At 35.7% G+C, this 24,609-nt stretch overlaps 1 protein-coding gene across 1 annotated transcript; it reads right to left on the bottom strand.

Annotated features, from left to right (window-relative positions):
• Positions 1-19: 19 nt before the first annotated feature.
• On the bottom strand, positions 20-24,593 carry AASDHPPT (aminoadipate-semialdehyde dehydrogenase-phosphopantetheinyl transferase). Its single transcript, XM_016159702.2, has 6 exons — positions 24,261-24,593; positions 22,437-22,662; positions 11,515-11,636; positions 10,732-10,893; positions 3,962-4,033; positions 20-2,174 (listed from the first exon to the last, which is right to left on the bottom strand). Exons 1-6 carry the CDS (start codon positions 24,441-24,443, stop codon positions 2,010-2,012), a joined length of 930 nt encoding a protein of 309 aa, XP_016015188.1. The 5' UTR covers positions 24,444-24,593; the 3' UTR covers positions 20-2,009.
• Between the last annotated feature and the right edge of the window lie 16 nt (positions 24,594-24,609).

The raw sequence follows: 24,609 nt of genomic DNA on the forward strand, positions 1-24,609 counted from the left end.
AACAAAATCTAGCACAGTATTTGGCTCATAAAAATTCAATGTTACTCATTTTATTATTATAATGACAAGACAAATGATAGCTTTTCATAACACAATTACATTCATGCTAGGGATAACAATGCTTCCTTGATTATAAATGCTACTTTGTCTTTCTAAAACATTATTATTTACTATGATTGTAATATTTGGGCATGCTTAATAAAATAAAAAATTATAAAACATTCTAATTTTTTACTAAGCAAAGTATCTAGTTTTATTCAATGTACACACAACTTTCAATTTTAGTAAGAGAAACAATGAAATTATTTCACTTCTTGATATTTAACAAGAACAAGACTAATTCCCCAAGACATGCACTACAACCATATACTAGATTCTGTCATCAATATGATGGTCTTGGCATCTTATATATTATGTTCCCACTTTAAATTAAGTTGTATTTACTAAAATAAAAACAGGCAAAGACAATAAACAAGCCGTTCATAAAAAGGGAATACAAACGACCAATTAACAACACTGATGTATTAACCTCATTTGTAATGAAATACAAATTAAAAAAAATAAGGTACCATTTTTCACTTATTTAGGCAAAGATTAAATTAAAAAAAAAAAAAAAAGTATCTACAGTTGACCAGGAAGTATGTAGGTGAGGCGTGAGAGAGTGGTCATACATACAAGACTAACTGGAAGTGTAAATTGGAAAATCTTTTTTGGAAAGCAATTTGACAATACTTACCAAAGCTGTAAAAATGTTTAATCCCTTTGAACCAATCATTCCACTTCTTAAAACTTTCTCAAGAACACAATTAAGCATGTACATCAAAGTGTGGTTATAAGGATATTCAGTGCACCGCTGCTTACAGTAAAATCTGAAGACAATCAAAATGTCTAACAAAGTGGAAAAAAATGAAAAACTTTGTGGCACACCTTCCTTTTGGCAGGCAGTGGGCTTCCCCTCAATGCTATTCCCTCAACCTTGCCTTAGCTTTTTTACCAAAAGTCTACTTCCCAGAGACTAATCATGTCAGATCAACTTTCACAGTGACCTGATCTGAGTCAAGGGAAACTGAGAGAAAATGTTCTTGGGCGTCTGTGGAAAATGTACTTCTCACTGAAAAAACCAAGAGGCAATTTTATGAAGATGTGAAGCTGGAAGTAACAGCAACAACTCTTATGACAAGGAGGGAGACAAGCCTAAGGCAAAACAAGCTGAGGCCGAGGCAAAAAAGTGTCCTTGACGACACCTCTGATTTGTGCTGTGTGAGGTAATAAATGTCCTTGGATACTTAAGTAATTATATCTGGGCACTGTTACCACTGATCCTAACTGGTATTAGTCACACAAGAGAATACTTAGACCAGTAAAAGTTATCCCACAGAAGTATATTTTTATAAACAGTAGATGTGCAGATAAGAGGGAAAAAAAATCAAAACAGTACGTTCCCATTAAAAGGAAAAACAAGTATAATAATGTGGATTTATTGGCCAACAAAAAGGTTTAGAAAGATACTCCAGGTTTTAGAAATACTTATCTCTGAAATAGTTCTCTCTGAAAGATGGGAATTTATATGTTCTTTCTGCATATTTGCATTTTCTTTTTTTTCTAAAATAAGTATGTACAGGCGTACCTCAGAGACATTGCAGGTTCAGTTCCAGACCACTGTAATCAAGTGAGTCACAATCACTTTGCTGGCGAAAGGTCTTGCTTTCCTTTTGTAAAAAAAAATGCAACACCTGTGAAGTGCAATAAAGCGCACTGCAATAAAATGAGGTATGCCTCTACCACTTTAAGATTCTGTCACCCTTTCTATTTCTTCTGTCAATCCAATGCAGTTCTGGAGAGGAAGAAAAGGTAAAACATGTATTCTACCAAGCTTTCTTGAACCGGGAGTATGCATTTTTAGTATTTTTAAATTGTTTTGTGAAATGAAATTTGATACTATCAGGCATTTATATTTTAGTGAGTACAGAATATTGCAAAGTTTTGATTTCCCTTTGTTACTTATCATATCATGACTTTGTACCATTTCGTATTAGAATTTCTTCTGTGAAGCAAAAACAGTCCCAAAATGAAGGATCTTCAGGGGTCATAGGAACAGCAGATGATATTAAATCATTAAAGGTGAGAATAGTAAACTGCCTCTGGGATGGTTTAGAATCATCTTGAGATGAAACCTAAAAGGGAAAAAATAGATTACCTCATTGTTACATTGCATGTTAATCTTATGATCAATTTTATAATTGAAGAAATATAAGAAATAAGACCAGATTACATTTTAGTAATATTAAATTACAACATAGGATTTCTAGATGACTGTTTTTACTCCTTTTATTAGTGTTGCCAATATAACAAATTAAGAAAAATATAAAATAACCCAATTCTCCAGCTTTCTGTATTTAATAAAAACCTGTGGTAATTGTTTAAAATGTGGACTTACTGAACCACACATCCAAAAATTCTGATTCAACAGATGAGTTAAAGGGATCCCAAAATATATGACAAGCAAGTGGGTTATTTTGATAGCAGGGGGCACCAGGCAAACTTTTTAGAAATACTCTAGAGGGTAGATCTGATAAAACTCCCATAACCACAGAGATGCAACACTTCTTTAGGAAATGAATCACATGATACTAAATTTAAACTACAGTTGTTACTCTGAGATAGTGCCCCTGTTCACAACTCAACCCAATGTAAGCCTTCTTTAATATTCTATATATTCTACTTGGGTTTTAAATAGTGCTTTAACAAGGTCAGTACCTATTTTATGTGACTTCTATCTCACAACTATGCTGATAACGGTTATCTCAATTTTATAGATGGGCAAATTGAGGCTCAGGAAGACCAACCAATTTGCACCAGCTCAAGAGAGGTTAAATGACAGACCTGGGCCTGGAACCCAGGTCTTTTGAATAGCATCCTGGTCCTTTTCCCACTATGTCATGCTGCTTAAATAGGCTCCTTCCACCACAGTAAAAAGGAAGCACCGCATGTGCATGTTACAAAAAATGTAAAGCTCTATGGAAACATAAGTTATTTGTACAGAAGGTAGAGAGGAGGCAAGGTAGGACAGGTAACAAAGACAGGTAACTTGGGTCAAAATATCTTCAGATAACAGGTGTCAATTTTAACATGCCACCTCTTTTTAAGAAAGATAATCTATGAGGAATTTTAATCCTTTGTTAATCTATTAAAGGCATGGTGAGTGGATTGAGCTATTTTTCTAGAGAGAATGATGTATATATTGATCACACCACATTCTCACATGGATTCCCTAAAAACAATGACGTGCATGTAGTTTCGATTATTATAACATTATCAGTACTTCTTAAATACCACCACGGAATCACAACTATATGGCAAATACATGTAGGCTGAGAGTCCTTGACCCTGAGTTTTTTTTTTTTTCCCTCCCCTCTACTTACCAATCAACAGCAGAAGAAAGTAAAAACAAATTTTGATTGGAAGAATTAAGATTGATGTTATTCCACAATGTAATACAAGGTCCCTCAGATGTTTGACATTATAACTTTGGGAATAATTTAGGATTACTATAAAAGGGAAAAGGGGTTTAATTTGCTAGATAAGTCCACTACTCACCACCTGTCAACTTGGTATCCTTATATTTAAGACAGTCCCGATTCACCAGCAAGTAAATCACTGTTAAGATGACTAAGAGTGATTTTCTTGAATTTCAACTATGCTAGTACCTCAACTGTAAGTATTAGCGCAGTATTACCAGTTTTTCTTGCAACATTTAAGTATTTGAATGTAAAGGATACTTAAAATTTTCTGTGAAATCCCAGATGATTTTAAGGATTTGATAAAAAACACTTCTAAAACTATAATCTAAAAACAAACAAAAATCCCCTCTAACCTGATATAAACCAAATGATTATTTCTACCAATAAAGAACAAACAACACCGATTCATGCTTTTAAAATAAAAGTCAGAGGAATCTTACATCCTGATGTCTAGATCCATCTGGTTTCCTAAGAGCTACTGCAACGAAATGGTGCTCATCTATTTTGCTTTCCTGAAAAATAAAAGGTGAGAAAATAGATTACTAAATATGTAAACTTAGACTTGCATTTACATTAAAAAAAAAATCTCAACATCTGTGTATATATATGTACACACATACACATGTGTGTACAGGAGGCAGTTTAGGGTCTGGTACAGGAAGCAGTTTAGGGTCGGGTACTTCAGTTGTCACGTCTCACTAGCCTTTCCTTTGATATGAATATTTTTAAATGGAAGCCCCATTCTCCCCCTTTTACTAATAGGACATTTATTGCTCATTTCTGGTTTGTCTGATGTTTCTTAATGATTGGATTTATATAACACATTTTCAACCAGCAGCCTACATAGATGAAGTGTCCTATCTAGAAGCACATCTAGATAGCCAACTGCCTCACTGGTAACATTAATTTTGTATATGCTTAAAGTTAGCATTAAAAAAAGATAAGATTGCCAACAATGGCTTACAAACATTTGGTAAACTACATACTATAGCCTATGAAAAATCTCGGTGGAATTTTATAGCTAAGAAATAGAATGTGTAATTTTCTATTTTTCCCTATGTACGGGACAAAATGGGGGAGGGAGTTAAAGCAGTTACCAGAGAAAGGTATGAACAACTATAAAAAACTAAACAAGTGTCACTGAAAAGGCACACTACTAAGGCCTTCTTCCATAAGACATCAGTTGAAATAGGAAACTACATCGGAAATCGTATTACTTTGGGACTTTTCATCTTTTCCCCTCTTCTTATCTCCACACCTTACTATATCCAAAATAGGAGAAAATTAAATTCAGTAAGAATAAATTTAGGAAAATATTTTTAAAGAGGAAAAGAATATAAGTTATAATATAAGTAAGAAATATAAGAAAAGATTTAATAGATCAAAGTTACTTTCCCTTTAAAAACAAGCTCACAATATTTATTATGAACAACACAATTCTTTATGATATCTGGTTCTCCCATTCTTTACACTGAACATTATAACACACAGAGATGTTTTGGTTATACTTTAGGAAAACCACTTAGATCGGCACAGTTCTGTAGTATCTGTATCTCAGGCGAATATCAGAGGTAATCGTGGGCCATAAACGTTTTTCTCATTCGCCCTATCCACTAAAATGCCCTGCTTAATTTGTTTACTTATCTTGTTACAAGCCAAAATTCAATGAGATTGATTTCAAAATAAAGATTTACCTACTCAGACATCATCAGTATTATATATATATGAAATATGACAAGAGCAAAACTAGAAAAGCTATTTCATAACAGCTCAGTCATCAAACATTAACACTCAATATCCCACTAGAATAAAAGCTCCATGAAGAGATGAACTTTGTCCTAAATTCTTTCTGCCTAGGACAAGACATAGCTAGCTAGGTAAGCTAGTTCATTGAATGCTACTGAATTTAAGATCTAATTTTTATACTTTCTAAATTTTCAAGGTTTTCCTAATTTATAATATTTACCCATAAAATTATTGTGAATAACAAAATGTCTTTATAATCTACAACAAACCCAAAGGAACCAAGAACATTTTATCTAAATTTTTAGGAGACAGTTTAGCATTAGATTACAAAGATTATTCTGCTTCAGTAAAATTACAAGTCCTTTTCTTAATAGGGTAATTCCACCTTATAAATAAAGTAAAATAAAAGTTTGAGCTATAACTTAAAACATTCAAATTTCACAATTTGGTCCCAATGGAACGAATCAGTCATAAAAGTTAACATTTCTATTTTTGAAAGTACTTTCCTTTCAAAAACTAATTTCTACTTCATCTAATCACATAATTTGAAACTTTTTGGTGCTAACTTTCCTAACAGAAACTGGTTATAAAAATTAAGAACCTGTGAAAAGATAAGATTCTTCTTGGAATAAGATTTCCTGTTTTTTCAAGAGTATTATTTTTCCAAGTGTGAGATAGGATATTCAGGTAAGTGAAAAATCCTTTGAATTTGTTGTAATAAATAATGGATTCTTGATATATTCAAGTTAAATATGATACTGCCCCTGCCCTCAAGGAGCACTGGGGGAAATAAAACAAGTAGATAAATACAGAGATCATGAAGCAAAATAGTATGTCATAGGAAGAAAGAAACCTTTATCATAAAGGAAATAAAGAGAAGGTACCTTTGTTGCGCATAAGTTGTTAAAAGAGAAGGCAGGAAAAAGACTGGGGGTGACGGGGGGGGGGGGGGGGGGGGGGGTGTGTGTGTGTGTGTGTGTGTGTGTGTGTGTGTGTGTGTGTGTGTGTGTGTGTGTGTGTGTGTGTGTGTGTGTGGCAGGCTGGGGATAGTCAAGGAATAACAGACAGCAGGTTGTGATTTGGCTGCAATACGAAGCATATCTAAGAAAAATGACAGCTGAAGACTGAAGAAGGCTGAAGCAAAATAATGGAAAAGAAAGCCAGAAAGGAGCTTATCCATATTAGTCCAAGTCATATGCAAAGAGTACCCACACTAGGGAAGTGGCAGGGGCAACAAGAGTTTTCAGAAGGAAGCATGTCACTGCTAACTAGACAGACTGGTATGAAAAGGGGATGAGGAGGGGAACCAAAAATGGGTCTGGGCTTTTTATCCTGGATGGTGGTACCGTCAAAAAAGAAAAGTTGGAAAAAGAGAATAGCTTAAAGAGCAATCTGCAGAATTTGAGTTATTTGTGGAATCTTTGGACAGAAATACACAGTAGTGAGAAACAGAGGCATTGAAGAATGGAAGAATCTGAGTTAAAGACCTGCTAGTTATGCATAGAAAGGCAGAGTGCTAATTTTGAGTGTGGATCCCTGAGAGGAAAGAGACAGATGCGTAAGAAAATGTCCACATTTAAAGGGCAGCAATGAAGTGCACTTTTTAAGTGTGAGTTTTAAGGGTTTTGTCCTCTTTTCTGTACACTTACAGATGGTTTCATAGATTACCTTCCAATAACAGCTTTTTAATGAAAAGCCTATTCTCTCCTTAAGGGTCTCAGCTTCCATTTCACAGATACATACACTCTCTTCTTGAATGCTGTTAAATACGCTAAGCAGATATTTTTTAAATTTTCATGTTCTTTATAATTTTTTACTTACAATGTTGAGTCTTCAAGGAAATAAATGCTCTTTTTGCTCCTAGGATGTAGAATTTTACCATATATCATATGATGGCACTGTCCTTTTATTCTGTTGGATAAGGATAGTATCCTAGCTTTCTGCATCATTTTCTTGAGTGCTAGTAGATACCTTCCAGAAGCACACCTGGAGTTAAGGTTACATATATGCAGCCTCAACCCTATTTCTGGTATCCTGCAGGCATTCTTTTAATGTTGCCTGCAGAACTAGGGCTTTTTTTTTTTTTTTTTTTCCTTCAGCTTAGCTAACCAGTTCTCACACTATGAAGATGTATGAGTCTGAAGCAGTTAAGTTATTCACTGGCTAAGTGCATTAATTAATAAACACTAGTCTCTAACATGTAGTGCTTACTAGGAATTTGTCCTATCTCCCAGGCAATAATACTTTCTTTAAGGCTTATATACTTAAAGACAGACACCAAATACACACAAGAATAAAACCTCGCCATGGACCTAATGGTGTTTGGTTACAACTCTGGCTATTTCAGGAAGTGGTATCTATCTACACAGTAGGCAAGGAAGCAGTTCACTGCCAAGTTGTCCTGTGCAGTTCTACCTTTGGAGTTACACGTAAAAAGTAGGGAAAGACTAAACCTTCTTCCTGCAACTTGTTTTCAGTTTACTAAAGGAGCTAGAATCCACAGTGGGGGGCTTCTCTCACTCTTTCCTTTTAAACAAGTACTGACAACTCATTTTTCTCTTTCTCTGGATGAAATCTTAAAACAGATCTCATAAATGGTATTTTTAGTTACTTCTGAATCACTCTGAACTTAGTTACTCTGAATAGAGATGCCTTGTCCTGTTTGATCCAGTTTTACTCTCACCTCAAAAAGCACTTCTTCCTCTCACCAACCCAGCTCAAACCTAATTCAGGTTTGGAAGCCTCTAATAGGGAAAAGGATTATTTCATTTCTCTTTCTAACTCCAGATCCTCCCTGCTTACTAGGCTGCCTCTAGTTCTAGCGTAGGCAAATTCAGTGTGTATAGGGGAAAATGGGAAGGAAGGAAAGGGCAGTGAAGATTATTCATGCCACACTGAAACTGCAGTTCTTCCTCAACTTCATGCCCAAAGACTGGTTCTTTAACACGTGGGGCATTCTGGAGATGCCATGACAGGAACCTCTCATCTGTGCTCGACTCCAGGTATGCCTTCCTTGGCTCAACATTCATCATCTCCCACTCAACTCCTGGTTTCTGGCTGCCCACCCCACTAGACTCATTCTGTTAAATTCACTCTCCCCCACAAGCCTGTTTACAGTGTAATAAACCACCTACACTTAAATATACACACCTAACATATATGATTTTCTTATTTTTGTAACTGGTACAATGAACAAAACACTCAGGGACATTTAGGAAAGAATTTAATTATTCTTCTATGGCCACCTTCAAATGTTGCCCTAATGGATTTCACTTCCCAGCTTCTGAACAAGCCTTTAGGCAAACACCATAGCTCTTCAGTCACTTTCGGCTTAAAGAAAAACTCCATTTCAATCCTAAAACAAATGCACAATCTCTACATCGGCCTCATCTTGCTCTTCTATTATTATTCTTCTTCCACTCTAGTTTCCCAGAGGTAGGTGGCAGAGTGGAACAAAACTGGAGGAAAAGGGCAAACTAATGACCAATGCTATTGTTGACTTGGAGTTTTAGAACCCTGGGTCATATCAAGTATCTAAATGCTGGCTTATCTTATGGGGTGGGGGCACCTGTGGAATTATCAGAGAGAACCAGTTCGTTCTTTAGCTCTGTACCATTGCCTGACTTTTAATTCCTGCCCTTAGTAACTAATATACAGTGGAGTGCTCACTGCCTCTTTTGGAGTTTCTTTTGAGTGAAGTCCTTTCAAGATACTTCAAGCCTAGTGGCTACCAGTTTCCTTAGCATCTATTTGGTCCTCAGGAACTCAGACAACTTTGCGACCCAGAAAGGTGAAGCACAGCTGGCCTAATCACTGACTCTCCCTCCTCACCCTCTTACAAGACCTACTCCATCCAACACTATTAACAATATAGGATTTTCCATGAGTGAAATGGCCGAGGTTTACCCCTTTACGTATTAAAGCATTTTACAATAATTTTGGTTATAATTTAAAAAACCGTACTTTTAAAATATAGTATCCTAAATATAATTCACTCTTTAATTGACAGACTCCCTACTTTACTTGGTAAATTACCAGTTTTGACACAGCTCTCTTTCTCAAAATACTTTCTCCTCTTGGATCCCCTAACACTACTAACACTACTCTCTTATTTTACTTCTAATTATTTTGGTCATTCTTTCTTGGTCTCCTCTAATCCACCTTTAAATTTAAATGTTAGCATTCTCAGGACTTTGTTCTAGGGTATTTCTTCTAACTTAGGTAATCTCACAACTGCAACTTTAAATCCCATGGCTTCAACTACCATGCACGCGTTAACGATTATGATTTTTTCCTCGCTGGCCCAGCCCTGCATTCTATTCACCTGACGCTTTCACTTGGATGTGTCTATGGCATTTCAAACCTAAATCCCACTTGTTCTCTAATATTGTTTCTCAACAGATGGTCCTGTAAGTCACTGAACAGCCATAACATCTTTGACATCTCAATTCTTTAACTTCCACATACCATCATAGACAGGACTTGGTCTTAAATACAAATCTGATCTTATCACTCTCTACTTAACACCTGTTAAATTCTCTTGAGAAAATTAGTGAACACCTCATATTTTATCCATTCATCATTAATTCTTTATTTGGAGGACTGACCTGCTCTGCACACAATTCAGGTGATAACTGCAGGAATAACCACATTATTATACAATCCATTTGCCGGGCTCTGGGCACCTGACACAAGCTGGATCAAGCATAGCAAAGCACTTCCTTGGCTACAATGATTGCTCAGGAGATAAGAACCTGATGCAAGCTAGGCCAGAGAGTCCCTTCTCCAGGACTTTAGGACCTGGAACAGAAAGGGAGTTCACCAACCTCTGTGAGTTTTTATACTGTAAATGGTTACATGCAAGAGTGGTATGCAGCCATGTTTCCTGCCACAAAGACCACAGAAGTTAAAAAAGCTGATGTACCAAAGCCAGGGCATATAGAAAGGCAAAAGAAAATATTAAAAAGTTCTAAGTTTTCGGTCCCTAATTCTAGTTAATTCTGAGGCCCAGTGACATGAAACACTCTAATAACCTATAATAATGACAATTCGGCTTAAATCTGTTTATGCTGGCTTTCTCTCACTAGCAACCAAGAATTGTTAGTGCCAGAAACCAAAGACTGAAAGAGACTAAAATCTTTAACCCAACTCATAACGATCTGCATGATCTCACCAGTCAACCCTGAATCCCCTTCATCACGATAGAGTTCAGTTTCTTTTGGTTGTTTATACACACAAACATCTTCCTATTCCAGGGCCTCTTTTCCCTTCCCATTTTATTTAACTCACTAGGACTTATTTATTAAGTATCAGCTTAAATGTTATGTTCTCAGAGTATCTGTGACTTCACATTCAGAGCACCGGGACTGGATTCCAGCTGGTCTTGCCTCTCCAAATTAATCTCACATATATGCACAAAATAAGGAAATTCTTACAGTTATAGAAATTCTGATATATTTCTTACCTCAAATGCCCACTCTTTTTCCTCTTCTCCATCCAGAAACAAACGCGTTTCTTTATAAACCTGGCCTATATCCAGGTTTAATGGAGAGATATCAAATTCAAGCCTTTGTAATTCAAATCCTAGTCCAACACCTATGGCTTTTATGAAGCTTTCTTTCAGCGCCTAAGATACAAAGAAACATTTCTCTTAAAGCTTTTAATAAATAAGAATTTTCATAAAATCTACAGGTCCAACACATCTGGATTTTAAACTCTACACTGTATTTTGGCTATAAGCTATTTTTTTACTCTGATAGTAGCATAAAGACAAACCAGCTGTGACTCTTAAGGCAAATCATTTAAGCTCCCTGTACCTCCATTTTCTCATGTGTTTGTTACAATAGTACTTTCCTCATAGGGCTGTTATGATAATTAAATTAGCCAACTTAAGAAGAGCTTATAGTCATGTCTTTTGGCATATAGTAAATTTTCTGTTTGTTAAAGAAGACTTCATGTGTTTAAGGTCCTTTAAGACAGAAAACATTAAACATTATAAAGTGATAAATAAGATGTCTTGTTTTAGCTTCAAAACTACCTTATAATTGAGCATTAAATGTACATTAAGAGTTCTTAAATGTCATTATAATGTAATAAGGTATACCGAAAAATCATGAAGCTCCCATGTCATGAATTATTTACTTCAACACTGTATGAATTACCAGGTAACCAAAAAATTTTTCTATTTTTAGCAAAGATAATGAAACCATCACAAACATTTACTCTCAAAATGAGAAAGAAATTATACCCAATTCCTATAAAACATATCCAGCTGAGTCCATTCATCTTTAAAGCTTCTGATTGTTTCCCATTCTTTGTTGGTAAACTTTCTTTTCATAATATGAAAGAATTCTGAAATCGAACCACGACCTGTCAATTGAGGAAACAGAATTAAAAATTGCCGTTTTATTAGTAAATCTGCTAAAAATAGCACAGGAAAGAAAATTATAGGCCAACCTTACTTTTGAATAGTCACAAAGTAAATTGCGATTTAAAAGAATAACACACAATGGTAAGCAAGGTTTAGCCCAGAAAAAGGTTAGGTTGGTTAATAGGAACAGTGAAAAAGTCCACGAATTACTAAAAGAAAAGCCATATGGTTATATCGACAACCCCCCAAAAAAATTTGATAAAATTTAAAAGCCAAACACGTTATAGATTCTAGTTAGAAGGAAACTTCCTATACATGATAGAGTATCAGAAAGCCATGTAAGAACCCTTAAAATAAAGCAATACTATCCTGAGGTTTAACATTTTATTTTGTTATATAACAAGACAAAAAGAGACCAATTCCTTTCCTATAAGTTTTTTGGAAATAGGTAGAAAGCTAAGAACTGTTCTTTAATTCTAAGTTAACATCATGTTTGGAAAATATGCACTTATTTTCTTCAAAATAATTGTTTTAACATGTTTTCTAATTTGACTTCTCCAAATAAAATATTTTAATTTCTATTATTTTGGGGATGCTATGAAATAGGCTCATTAAAAAAAAAATCTGAAGTATATCCCTAGTTATTTCATAGATAACAGAATATCACATAGCACATTCTAAAAATAAATGACAAATAAAAGAATCAAAGGATCTGATTCCCAGAATTAAGGGCTAAGACAAATGAAAATATATGACTTTCATATTATATATTTTTTTAAATATTAGAATTATATGTTTATTGATCTTTACTACTAGGCAGGAACTTTCTATGATCGTTCATTCTGCAAATATACAGAATATGCACAAATACGTACTGAACTAATGATAAAACAAATGGGTCATGGTTCTTGCCCTCACACACTCACAGCCTAGGTGGCCTATTGGAAAGCCTGGCCCAAGGTAGGTGAACCACATATTTACTATATGAATAAATGAATGTTAACTATTACTTGTAAGTTACTTCCTAAATTTTCTTCTGCCCCATTATTTTCCAGAAAACCTCTTGAAGGTAGTCTCTCTGCAGATTCTATTAACAATCTGTCTACTCTAAATACAACTCCCATTTCTAAAACATCCACCTCCAAAATCTGACATTCTTAACTGATTGACTACAAACTCTAAAAAAAGGACAAGTACCAATACAGTATTGTCTGGGTTAAAAGAAAAAAAAAAAAAAAAGATGTCAAATACCCCTATTTAATGCTTTATTGGCATTTAATTACTAACTCACTCTACGAGGATTAAGCAATTAGAAATCCTATTATGATTATTCACATTAAAAACATCCAAGTGCTAGACGCTGGAAATATCATGATGAGAAAACAGACATGGTCCTTATCTTCATAGTTTACAGTTTCTCCTACAGTAACTAAGTACTTTTCCCATAGTTATCTCAAGGGCAGAAAATATTGAGAGCCAGTTCTCTCACAAAATTAAGATTCCCCCAACATCCTGACTTCAAAACAGTCAAAAGAGTCTCCTCTTGGTTAGCCAGGAAATATTTCTAAAGGCCCTACAATAATATGTGGTCCTTTAATTCAAGAAAAAGATCCTCATTTATTTTCAAGTTCATTAGACTCATGTAATTCATCTATCTATACTCCTTAGTCCTTTTCTTAAGAATAACTTTACAATCCATTTTATAAATTCAATGTCTATTGTTTTTATTTGTTCATATTAAAATAAAAAATTATGTCCTAAAAGTAACCCAGCAAAGTTATAGTCATTTCATGGAATGTTGCTGAAATATTAGCCTGTGATCTTAGAAGTCTCAGGGCAGGGGATTCTTACCCTTTTGGGGCCATGAACCCCTTTGACAGTAGTATGGTGCTTATTCTTCTACACTTTCCTTAAAGTCCTTAATAAAAACAGTATTGTTCAAACGCGAGCACCACTAGTACATACTGGCTTAACAAATTACACACTAAAGAAAGTAAAGCAAGCAAACTTGTATAAGTGATGTAAGTAAATACTGGGAGAACTGTATATACCTAAATCATGAACTGTTTCCTCTTGAACAGATCATGGCACTAACACTGGAAATAACAACAATAAGAAAAATAATATCTTGGATGTTTAAGACAGCATTATAAATTTTGAGTGGAACTGTAGTTTAACAGGATACCAAGCAAAAAGCCTAAAATTTAAAAAGATGCTTTTTGTAATCTATAGTGTCATTTTATTTGCTGGTTTCTTCAAGTTATAATTTCATAACCTTCAAGAAGCCCTCTGATTTTTAACTAAATACGATGAGGCAATCAAGAAAAAAAATTTAAATATGTATGCTAATAAAAAACAAACTGATTAACATAAAAAGCAATCTAGCACACTGGAAAGCAATCATATAATTGATTATGTGCAGCTAAAACTACCTGATGTGCATGTTTTCACATACTTTTGAGAACATCTTATCTATTCCACAAGAGGTTTGACAGCAACAGAAAAAGATGATTTTGTAAATATTCAGCCAAAGCACAAAAGCGCCACACTGTGGCATTATGTTGGAAATACACAGTGGGTGAGTACTCAAGTACTATCAAGGAAACTGAAATTCAAAAGAAAAACCAAAAAACAGTAGGAAATACCAGAATAGCAAATTTATCTCTGAAACTATCAGAAGACAGCATAATTATTAGACATGTAAGTTGGTAAAGCCTCCTAATACCATCACATATTCACTCATGTCTGGTACAATCTTCACTTTAATCATTCTACTGCACACGTAAGAACTTAGGTATACACAAAGAATGATAAAATGAAGAACGATTTACATAAAACCACTAACCAAGTTTTAAAAAACCAGATCTTCCACCTTAAAGCTTAATCTTTGGGGAAAGCGGTGTTACATACTAACTTAAGTGTTCTGCAATATCAACTAATTAAGGTCACAGAGTATACTAAATATACTTTAGTAACCTACAACAAAATAATTTATAGCCAACACCCTTAACTGCTATTCCAAGTCCATGGAAAAAAAAATCCTACTGGTATTACAACCTGAAAGCCCACCTATATATCCATCTCTCTCCAAAACAAGATCACCCATATAAATAGCATTTCAGTCACAGTTCACCACTTTTCTTAAAGAAGAGGGACCAGTTATTTCAGAGGGGAGTTGAGCAATGTCCGTCTGTGTGCCTCGAAGTAATGAAATTTAGCTTTGAATAATAAATCATATTAGAAATTCTAGGAGTTTCATTTTTTAAGTACTGGATTACACATAATCTCACTTGCATGGGAAGTGACGGTCTTCTAAAATTTGAATTAATATATACACAATAATGCTGGATTTATCAGCTCACTATGACCAGGAATTTATCCAGGTAAAACCTAGAATAAAACATAAATGTGCGAACTAATATAGGTTCCATAAACCATATGCACAAAGCCTGTGCTATGTTACTGACAAAGGAGCTCTTTGAGCCCTCAGCACATTTACAGCAGAAAAAGCATTGGACTGAAACGTCGACCTAGGCTTGAAAGTCTCCACTTAGGCAGCCCTGAACGGCAGCTACTCTCAGTGCTTATTTAAATGTCCATTTATCAAAAACTACATGTATCAACATACACAGGCAAGAAAATGGCCAACAGAGCTAGAGCTACTTGGCTGCAATTGTGTCATCCTTCAAGTAAAGGGAAGGACTCCAAACGCAGGCTAGGGGGCAAAGGGCGGGGCCACCCTGAAGGACCAGAAGACAGCAGGGAGCCACAGATGATTAGCCTCAAGCCTTGAAACCTAAAGTAATTTGCTTTGCTAGGTTTCCAACTTGCTAGGGACTCATAACCCCTTTTTTCTTTCAACTTCTCCCTCAAAGGGGAATATCTATTATTCAATGCTAGGTCCATCACTGTATTTTAGATGCAGACGACTGTTCAATAGTTTTACAGGTTCACTGATGGGAATTTTTTGCCCATAAGGGATTATACCCAGTCTTGCCCCTATCTAATTTAGATGATTCAAATGGTGAGATTAGGAACTTTTTGAGTTGATATTTAGATGACTTTGGATTTAAAGTTAATGCTGGAACATTAAGAATGCTGGGGTGGGGTGAACTGATTTTGTATGAGGGATGAATGTAATTTGGGGGGGGGGTGCGAAGGATGGACTATACTGGGTTAAATAGTGTCTCCCCAAGTTCATGCCCACCCAGAACCTCAAAATGTGACATTCTCTGGAAACAGTCTTTGCAAGTGTAATCGAGTTGAGGTCATGTTGGATTAGGGTGGCTCCTATTATCCAATGACTGGTGTCCTTTTAAGAAAAAACTTTTAGACCCGCAAAGAGAATACAGGGGAAAAGACCATGTGAAGATGAAGGCAGAAACTGAAGTGATACAGGAACAAGTCAACGAATGCCAAGGATTGCCAGGAAACTAGGAAGTGGCAAAAAAATCTTCCCCAGAACCTTCAGAAGAGCATGGCCCTGTCAACACCTTGATTGACTCCAGCCTTCAGAATTGTCAGGGAATAAATTTCAGTTCTTTTTAAGACACCAAGTCTGTGGTACATTATTAGGAACCCTAGGAAACGAATACATAGAAGAATTTAACCTATATACTGACACACACACACGCTCTTAAGACCTTTTGCGTTATATATGACTGTGTAGTCAAATGTGCAAATCCTGGCTTCGTAACTTCTTTTAATGTTATTTATTTACCATTTCTATGGCTGTTTCCTAAGCTATAAAGCAGAACCAAAGAGTTGATAATAAACATGTTAAGTATCCAGAACTAGTAAGTACTTAATAAATGCTAGCTCTGTTGTGGGAGTATTTATTATTGTTAAAGGTATAGCTGCTTTTGCGAATTGTTTTATCAAGTCCTTTGTCCATTCATCAAATAAGTCTTCAATGGTTTTCCTATCAATTACAAATATTTTATATATTAACAATGTTAACCTTTATCTGTCCTATCTGCCCTGATTTGTGAGAGAAAAGATTTAATGTGAAATCCATCACATCTGCTGACTTTGTGGTTTCTTGCCCTTCCACATTTAAAGGGTATCCTTCCTTACAAAGTCTTACCAAGTATACAATTCTATTGTTTCAGAAACTGTTACTAAAACCTAACTCTAATTATATTGTTGTGTAGTGTGACACAAGGATCTAATGGCTTTGATTATTTCACTCATTAAAAAAGTGACCTTTTTCTTTGTTGGCTCTGTAAATTACATTTAATAAAGTACTTCCCAAACATTAACATGTCTAACAATCACCTAGAAAATTGTTTAAATACAGAATCCTCGGTTGTATCTAAGAAATTCTGGCTCAGTAGGTCTGGGGTGGTTTCAAGGAATATGTAGTTTTCATACGCATCCTTGCTAATTTTCATATCCTGACCACCATTCTTGAAACATTGTATACATATAAGAATAACAACTACCACAACCACATTAGACCTGACATTTATTAAGCACTTTTAATAATTCCAGGCACTTTACATGTTTATGCCTAATCTACCCAACTCTGGTGGTGGTATAATTATTTAGCCATCAAGATGTAAAACATACTACATACACATACACAAAAAATTCTAGAGAAATTGAAGATTTAAATGTAAAAAAAAAAAATGACAATTTTAGAACAAAATCTAGGAGACTCCATACCCTAGAAGTGGGAGTAAATCTTTTATCAATTTTCTTTTCAAACAAGACACAATTCAGAATTATCAAGAAAAAGATAGGTATATTTAATTAAATACAAAATAAAATTCATATAGCAAAAAAATTAATGAAATTCAAAAGATAATATAAATACTGGACTCTTAACTGCTCTTTTGCTTACAAAATTTAATATGTTTTAAAAAATGGCAAAGTGAATTCCCTCTCACTATATTTTTCATACTCATCTTAGATATGATTTCCATAAAAACTTTAACTACATTTACCCCAGTTCCACAGATTTTTTCACAGATTTTTATATTTGCAAATCCTTAAACAGGTTATCAATAAAATCTAATATTGAGAGGCAATATGGTGTAGAGTACAGTGCCTAAATATATGGGTTTGTAGTATGGGTTCAAATCCATGATTTCCTGTTTAACTAAATTGTCTTGGGCAAGTGTCTTAATCTAGTCTATAAAATAATTATAGTACAGTTAGCTTTTGAACAACACAAGTCCACTTATATGTAGATTTTTTCCAATAAATACAGTCAGTCTTCCATACCCCCGGGTTTCACAACTGTGGAGTCAACCTACTGCAGACTGAAAACAATATTTTAAATCCAAGGCTGGAAATGTGTGGACACAAAGGGCTGACTGTATGCAGTGTTCTACACCATTAGCTATAAGAGAACTGACCATGTGCAGATTTTAGTGTCTGTGGGGGTTCCTGGAATCAATGCCCCGCAAATACCAAGGGATGATGACTGCAGTTAAGTTTTTGGGAAGTCAAAAGTTATACATGATTTTTGACTGCATGAAAAAGATCAGTGCCCGAGTTGTTCAAAGGTCAGCTCTACTTACATCCTAGGGTTAAGTGAATGAATTTTTTAATGCATATAGGACATTTAATAGGGTCACACACATGCTCAGTAATTACTAGTTCTACATTGTGACTCCACTCAAATGCCCTGTACAGTTGAAAAGACCTGTCCAGTAACTGGGAAGCGGGAATACCTGAAAAACCTGCTAGTAACCCAGTTTTTCAATAAGGAGTTCAAAGAACAAAGTGAAGTGTGACTTATTTAAGCTACTTACAGGCTCTGAATCCTCAAGTTTTAAAAAAATGCTTTACTTAAGTCCATCCTGCAAAATGCAGATCTAGAAGAATGTAGATCAGCCTAGATAGAAATGATGGTGGAACAGACTGCAGCAGCAACGAAGCTGAAAACTGAATCTGAGGGTGATAGAAATGGAGGAGAGAAAAAGCTAGGGAGATAAACGGAGTAAGGAAGAAAACTCCAAACGAACTATTTTTAATCATAACTCACTGAAGAGAATGGTTTATATTCTAATTAGCATCTGATTTAAAAAATATTTTTCATTGTAGTTGTGTACCCATTTTTTCATTTAAACAAATATAGTATGTTAAGTGAAAGTGATAGACTATCATTTGTACATTCAATATTTATTGAGCACTTGCTACTGCTAGACATCGTTAGGTACTAGGTATACCGTGGCAAAAACAAAACATGGTTCCTGAACTTATCTAATGAGGAAGAACAGACATCAATCAAATAACTAAGCTGTAGTTACAAATAAGAAGGGCCACAGAAGAAAAGAAGATCACGTGGGTCAAGGAAAGTCCTTGCTGAGGAGACACTGGGTACTCACCCTTCCAGTCTCAGGTACCCAAGGAAAAAGTAGCAGGAACAGCAGAGGTATCAGCATTTTTTGCAATGACTCTGGACATGAAAGTCTGCTACATTCAAGGTCATAAAAGATGTAGTGTAGACAGAAAACAGTGAGCAAAGGGAACAGCTAGAAATGCAAGTGGAGAGAGAAATGAGAACAAGACAAAAGGGTCATGTTAAAGGGACTGGGTATTATTAAGAACCAATCAAGGAGTTTTAAGAAAACTGCTCTAAGTTTGTTTAAAGGCCACTCCAACTCTAAACAGAGAATGTATTAACTGGGTGTGGACAAAAGTAAAACAGACAAACCAATTAGGAAGCCATGAAAATAGTACAGGTGATGGTAGGGTGGAAGGAGGCAAGAAGCAGGCCTTAAGACTTTCCTAGCTATAACATAATACTACCACTTGCTTTATACATACTGTACTTAAATTACGTAACAGTTTTCTAGAAAACGGTTCTACAATACTGGTCATTTCAAACTATTAAATTGATATTAAATCTCAAAATGTTGAGTCATTTTGTGCTGCCAATTAACATCCAGAAAAGTTTATAAAGTTAAAAAGGTATAATCATGGGGAAAATTTTTTTTGGTCTTTTCCCAAAATTAAATAATTTTTATACTGTATCTATCTTGCCTTATTTTGCAAATAGGGGAAGAAAACTGAACAGTTCTTACAACTATGCTCTTATGATATATAAATAATGATAAATGGTACATAAAAATTAGAAAACAAAATAAAAAACAACCAAAATTTCCCAACTAGGTGTAGCATATGATGACGACCTACAAATCTCTTTTCCCTCCAGGGTTAAAATGCACTGCACTAGCAGTTTATTATATTAAGGTCCCCAATATCTTATCCCTCTAATCTAGACATTCTTTGAACAAATATTTACTGAGTGCCAACTATGTACTACTTTTGTGTAAGGTGACTTTCTGCATTATGCAAAGAATAAAGTGGTGGTTGCAATCATCTCCTTAATTGTGGGCATCAGGCTAAAAGAAGAAACCCAAAGCTTCATAGATCCATTAATATAGCAGCCACAGCAGCAAGAGAACTGGGAGAGGGAGGGAAATGATTTCCACCTAGCAGAAATGGCTAATGTGACAAGAAGGAAAGATGCCACCAAGTTCCTATATGTTTACCTGAAGACAAAATGGGAGTAATGGCATGGGGCTTTCAATATACTAATGATGCCACCAAAGACTGACTCCATCTTGAGAGCTGACAATCTAATAACAACGTCCAATACAAAGTACATTTCCCTTGTTGCTGTCCATCGTTTTACCCTCCATCATTTAGCAACTCTTGCTCAATCTCCCCACTTATTCTGATAAGCAGAGCAATTTGAATGAATCTCCAGTAAAGTAAACCAGGGTCTACTTCCCACCTTGAGAAATGCTGTGTCCATTCGTACTTCAGAAATAAGTGACACAATAACAATACTAGTGACAACTAGAAATTGTCTCTTGCCCTATGTTCTACTGAATATCGTAGCTTTTTGGCAATGCACCAGCCAAAGAATAGGAAAAGATCTGGACACTGTGATTAGACAAATAAGATTAATAAATGTTGGGGGGGGGGGCAGATAGCTTAGTAAAAGACAATTAACAGGAAACTGAATCTATGGTTAATGCTCAATTTCTCTATCATTTATTAAGTTTCAATTAGTAATTAGTTGTTTATCCAGTACTGTCCAAAGCCAACATTGTTCGTCAAGGCAACTGGTAATAAAATCTGCGTCTTACATAATATCCAGACAGATATCAACCTGATGAGCCAACCATTATTGTATAATTATGCCGATAGCATTCTAAGTAACAATGGCCTCTCTGATAGTTTCTGATTTTAGGAAGGGTTCACGTAAGGACAGTTGAAAACTATGAAAGCTTATGGCCTCGTTCCCATGCTCACTCTAACCCTCTACACCAGTGGTTTTTTCAGAATAAGCCTTCTATGACCATGCTGAAAACCAGATTCCCTCCTGAGAAATATGCACACGTACACACAAAATAAAACAATTTCAGGAAGTTAACAAAATTACTTGATGCTTATCCAGGGACTAGATCAAGAACCCGTTATTGCTAGTAGAACCTCCTGAGCAAAGACTAGGGTTATAATAGAAAGGTTCATGAGCAAGTCAGAGAAAAAGTAGCCATGGGAAAATTCAAGTTAAAGAAACCACGAGATGAAATTCACAGCCACGCTCTGAAGCCTTACTATAGCAGCAGCAGAGTATGTAAGGTGCTGAGATGTGATAGTGACCAAAAGCAGATGTAGCTAATCATTTCCACTCTCATGTGTCTTTTAAGGACCAGGGGAAAGACAGCATCCTGATAAATAAGATGATCATCCTGACAAATATTTATAAACTGAGGTGAAAGGTAACCAGTAAATAAGTCATCAAAGCAGTAATGAGGGTGGGAGATAAAGTTAAAACACATCTTCCAGACTCAGGGAAACATAGCAAAAAGATCCTGAGGTAGAGACAATGTGGAGATTAGGAAGTTGCACTACAAAATTAGGAAGATGTTTCTCTTATTAACAGCTTTCCTCTTGGCCTATTACATACCTTTTCATAAAAAATAATACTATATTCATTTTAGGGTGGTTGGGACGATCAAATTGGAGTATGTAAAGCACTTACTAAAATGCTTTGGCACATAGTAAGTGTTCACTAAACTGTTAGTGATGATGAATATTATAGTTAAGAGAACCTGTGTTCTAGTAAAATTGCCTGGGCATACTCAACCTCACAATGTTAGCAGTTCCTACAGCCACCGATTACAAATTTCTGAGGCAAAATATCAGCAACTTAAATATTTTAATAATTGCTTGCTCTTCATTTTTATTTATATAAATGTATTACAAAGAACTGTATTTAGATATAGCACAACTACATGTTATCTCTTTCTAACAATATACTTTATTAAGATTATTTTTTAAACAAATCAACAACTTATTGATGATTTTGAGAAATACGTAAGTGAAACAAAGTTCTTACAACATAATTGTTTTGAATAGAATGCTACTTACTCAAAACTGACTTGGGTCCAATTTAACATCTATTATTTAAGACAAATTAAGCTATTAAAAACTATTCTTTATGAAATTTAAGTCTTCAAAAATAGTTTCAAAGTTAGTCTTATTTAACAAGCTGAGGCACAGATCAAAAAGATTTTTACATTTTCACTTTGCCTCTAGGCAAAGCATTATGACTCCCCAATAATGGAGAATTTATCCTTTATGTAGAAGTCTGTTAACATTCAAAGAAATATACCCTTCTCAGAAATATGTTCTCTCAAATATACTATGTTTGAATGTGCTGAGCGCATTTTTTTTAAACTTAAATATCTACATCTCCTGACCTGAGATTACTCAGTAGGTAGGAACTGAGACAACATACTTTATTCTGTACAACAAAAATTCAGCATTACCTGGAAAACTAGTCTTCATTATATCAATCCCAACTTGTAGCTCAGGTTCAGCAGCAAGTACAGCATAGTCCCCTTGATGTGAGATGTTAAAGTTGAAATTGGGGTAAGGATTCAACGAGTCTTTTGCAAGAACTGGCTTTCCTTTTGCAGTTCTTTGCAAACGAATATTATTCCAAGGGATATGCAACTTTTCTGCAACTAATTTCCTTATCATCAGACGACCAGCCTGTTAAGTAAATAAAACGTTTGGTATGTATAGGTACACTGCCTCTAACACACAAAGAAAAGTCTGTATTTGTGGTTTCTAAAATATTCATTTTAAAAAGTATGTAAAAATTAAATAAACTGCATTATGATTTAAGCAATGCTTAGGAGGATAAAAGAAGTTAAAAGTTTCTCCTTAGTAATTCCCTCCCCTCAAGAGGTAACCAATGTTAACAAGTCAGCATTCTTTCAGGCTTTTGTCTAAGTAGCTAAATACATGTTCATTTGCATAAGCTTTTGTGCTGTCTATATGACCTTATATGTGAGACCTTAACACACGTAGTATTCTACCCTGTATAACCTTAACTTGAGTTGAGGATTATTTCATGTCTGTATGTTAACAATCTGGCCTGTGCACTTTTAACTGTAGTATAGTATTTTCATAGTATCAAGGGACTACAAGTTGATTTGTCCATTAATGGACATTTCAGGCTGGCTCCAGTTTTGCTATTATAAAATTCTCCAGTGAGTAACCCTGGTTTACCTAGATTTTTATGCATATGTGCAAGTATTTCTAGATCCTATATACTCACTACCCAGTTTCGACAATTAGCTATGCATGACCTATCTTCTTTTACATATACCTTATCCACTCCTTCCCATTTCCACCTAATAAATTAAGAAATTGCCGAAATCACATAAAAATGCTCAAGGGTATAAGATGACAAAGTATATAATACTCTGTAAAATACCTTTCAAGTTTTTTTTCAACTCTAACACTGACTTATAGATACTGTAACACTTTGAAAATCATAGTTTCTTACAATTTATAAAAAAGTATAAAAAATATTCACCAACATACCTTCAAAAAATTATCAATTAGCCTACATTTCAAATGAAAATGTGTTGCAACATAGGGACAATTTCAAGAAATGACTGTCAAGAAATGCAGTGATATGGTAAATACAGGCTGTTTCAAACTGCACTATATAGGATTTTGAAATCCAAATTCCCTTTTGTGCTTAAAAATACATAACTAAAATAAGCAATTCGATTTCAAATACTGTTTCCCAAGCTATATGCCTGAGACTAAATCCTCCTTGGGCTTCAATTTCACTGGTAAAAGGAAGCTGGACTAGGCCTCTTCGTTCCCTAGTGTGTGAAAACAAACTAAGTTATACCGTCAATATTTTGAGCGGCCTACCACGTGCAGAATGCCCTTGGAAGAGTAGTGGGATATTTAATGGGCAGACTAAGCATGTGATATGAGCCCATGCCATGAAAAAATAAAATCTGATAACAAATAAAAATGTAAAAACATTCATTATGAGGGAAAAACCCCACCTACTTTATGGTTTAATAGGGTCTTTATTTTCAATAACGACGGGGGAGGGGCTAATTTTTACAGAGATCGAGGCCTCCTAAGCGACTACAAAGGCCCTCGAGACCAGGCCGTGCGCACAAATTTGGCAGCGCCAACCAATGACTCGCAGAAGGCCACAAGCGGGCTAGAACGCGGGCGTCAACGCGAGGGGGGGGGGTGGGGGGGTGTCTCCAAGGCCCAGCCCACCTCCCCCAACATCTGTTTCCTCGGCTCGAAATACCAAAGACCTGTAGTACCATGGCTGCCTTAGCGTCCCGGGCAAAGACGAACTGGCCAATGCGCTCCTTCTCCTCGGGCTGGATCGACCGCACCGCAAGCAGCCATTCGGCTCGGCTCGGCAGCCAAGTGCCGCAGGAAAACGCCCAGCGCACACCCTCCATTGCTGGCACCAAGCAGAACCTTTTGGCGGGTAAAACCATGCACTGAGACGGTAACTCGCCGCCACCTACGGCCTGATGGCGCGGACACTAACGTGGCCCCACCCCCTTCTTCCCGGCGCCTGTGCGGAGGGGGCGGGGCGTCGCATTACGTCCACGGGCTCGGTGCCCACCCAGAGCCCTCACGTCCCCGCCCCAACTCCACCGC

This window comes from Rousettus aegyptiacus, unplaced genomic scaffold (genome assembly GCF_014176215.1).
Source record: "Rousettus aegyptiacus isolate mRouAeg1 unplaced genomic scaffold, mRouAeg1.p scaffold_m13_p_5, whole genome shotgun sequence".
Lineage (NCBI taxonomy): Eukaryota > Metazoa > Chordata > Mammalia > Chiroptera > Pteropodidae > Rousettus > Rousettus aegyptiacus.

Excerpts from the sequence above, each read along its gene's own strand:
- AASDHPPT (XM_016159702.2), bottom strand. The coding sequence starts at position 24,443 with ATGGTTTTACCCGCCAAAAGGTTCTGCTTGGTGCCAGCAATGGAGGGT. Across the intron at positions 11,637-22,436 it reads AATGAAGACTAGTTTTCCAG|GTCGTGGTTCGATTTCAGAA; the intron begins GTAATGCTGAAT and ends CTCAATTGACAG. Across the intron at positions 4,034-10,731 it reads AAAAAGAGTGGGCATTTGAG|GAAAGCAAAATAGATGAGCA; the intron begins GTAAGAAATATA and ends TTTATTTTTCAG.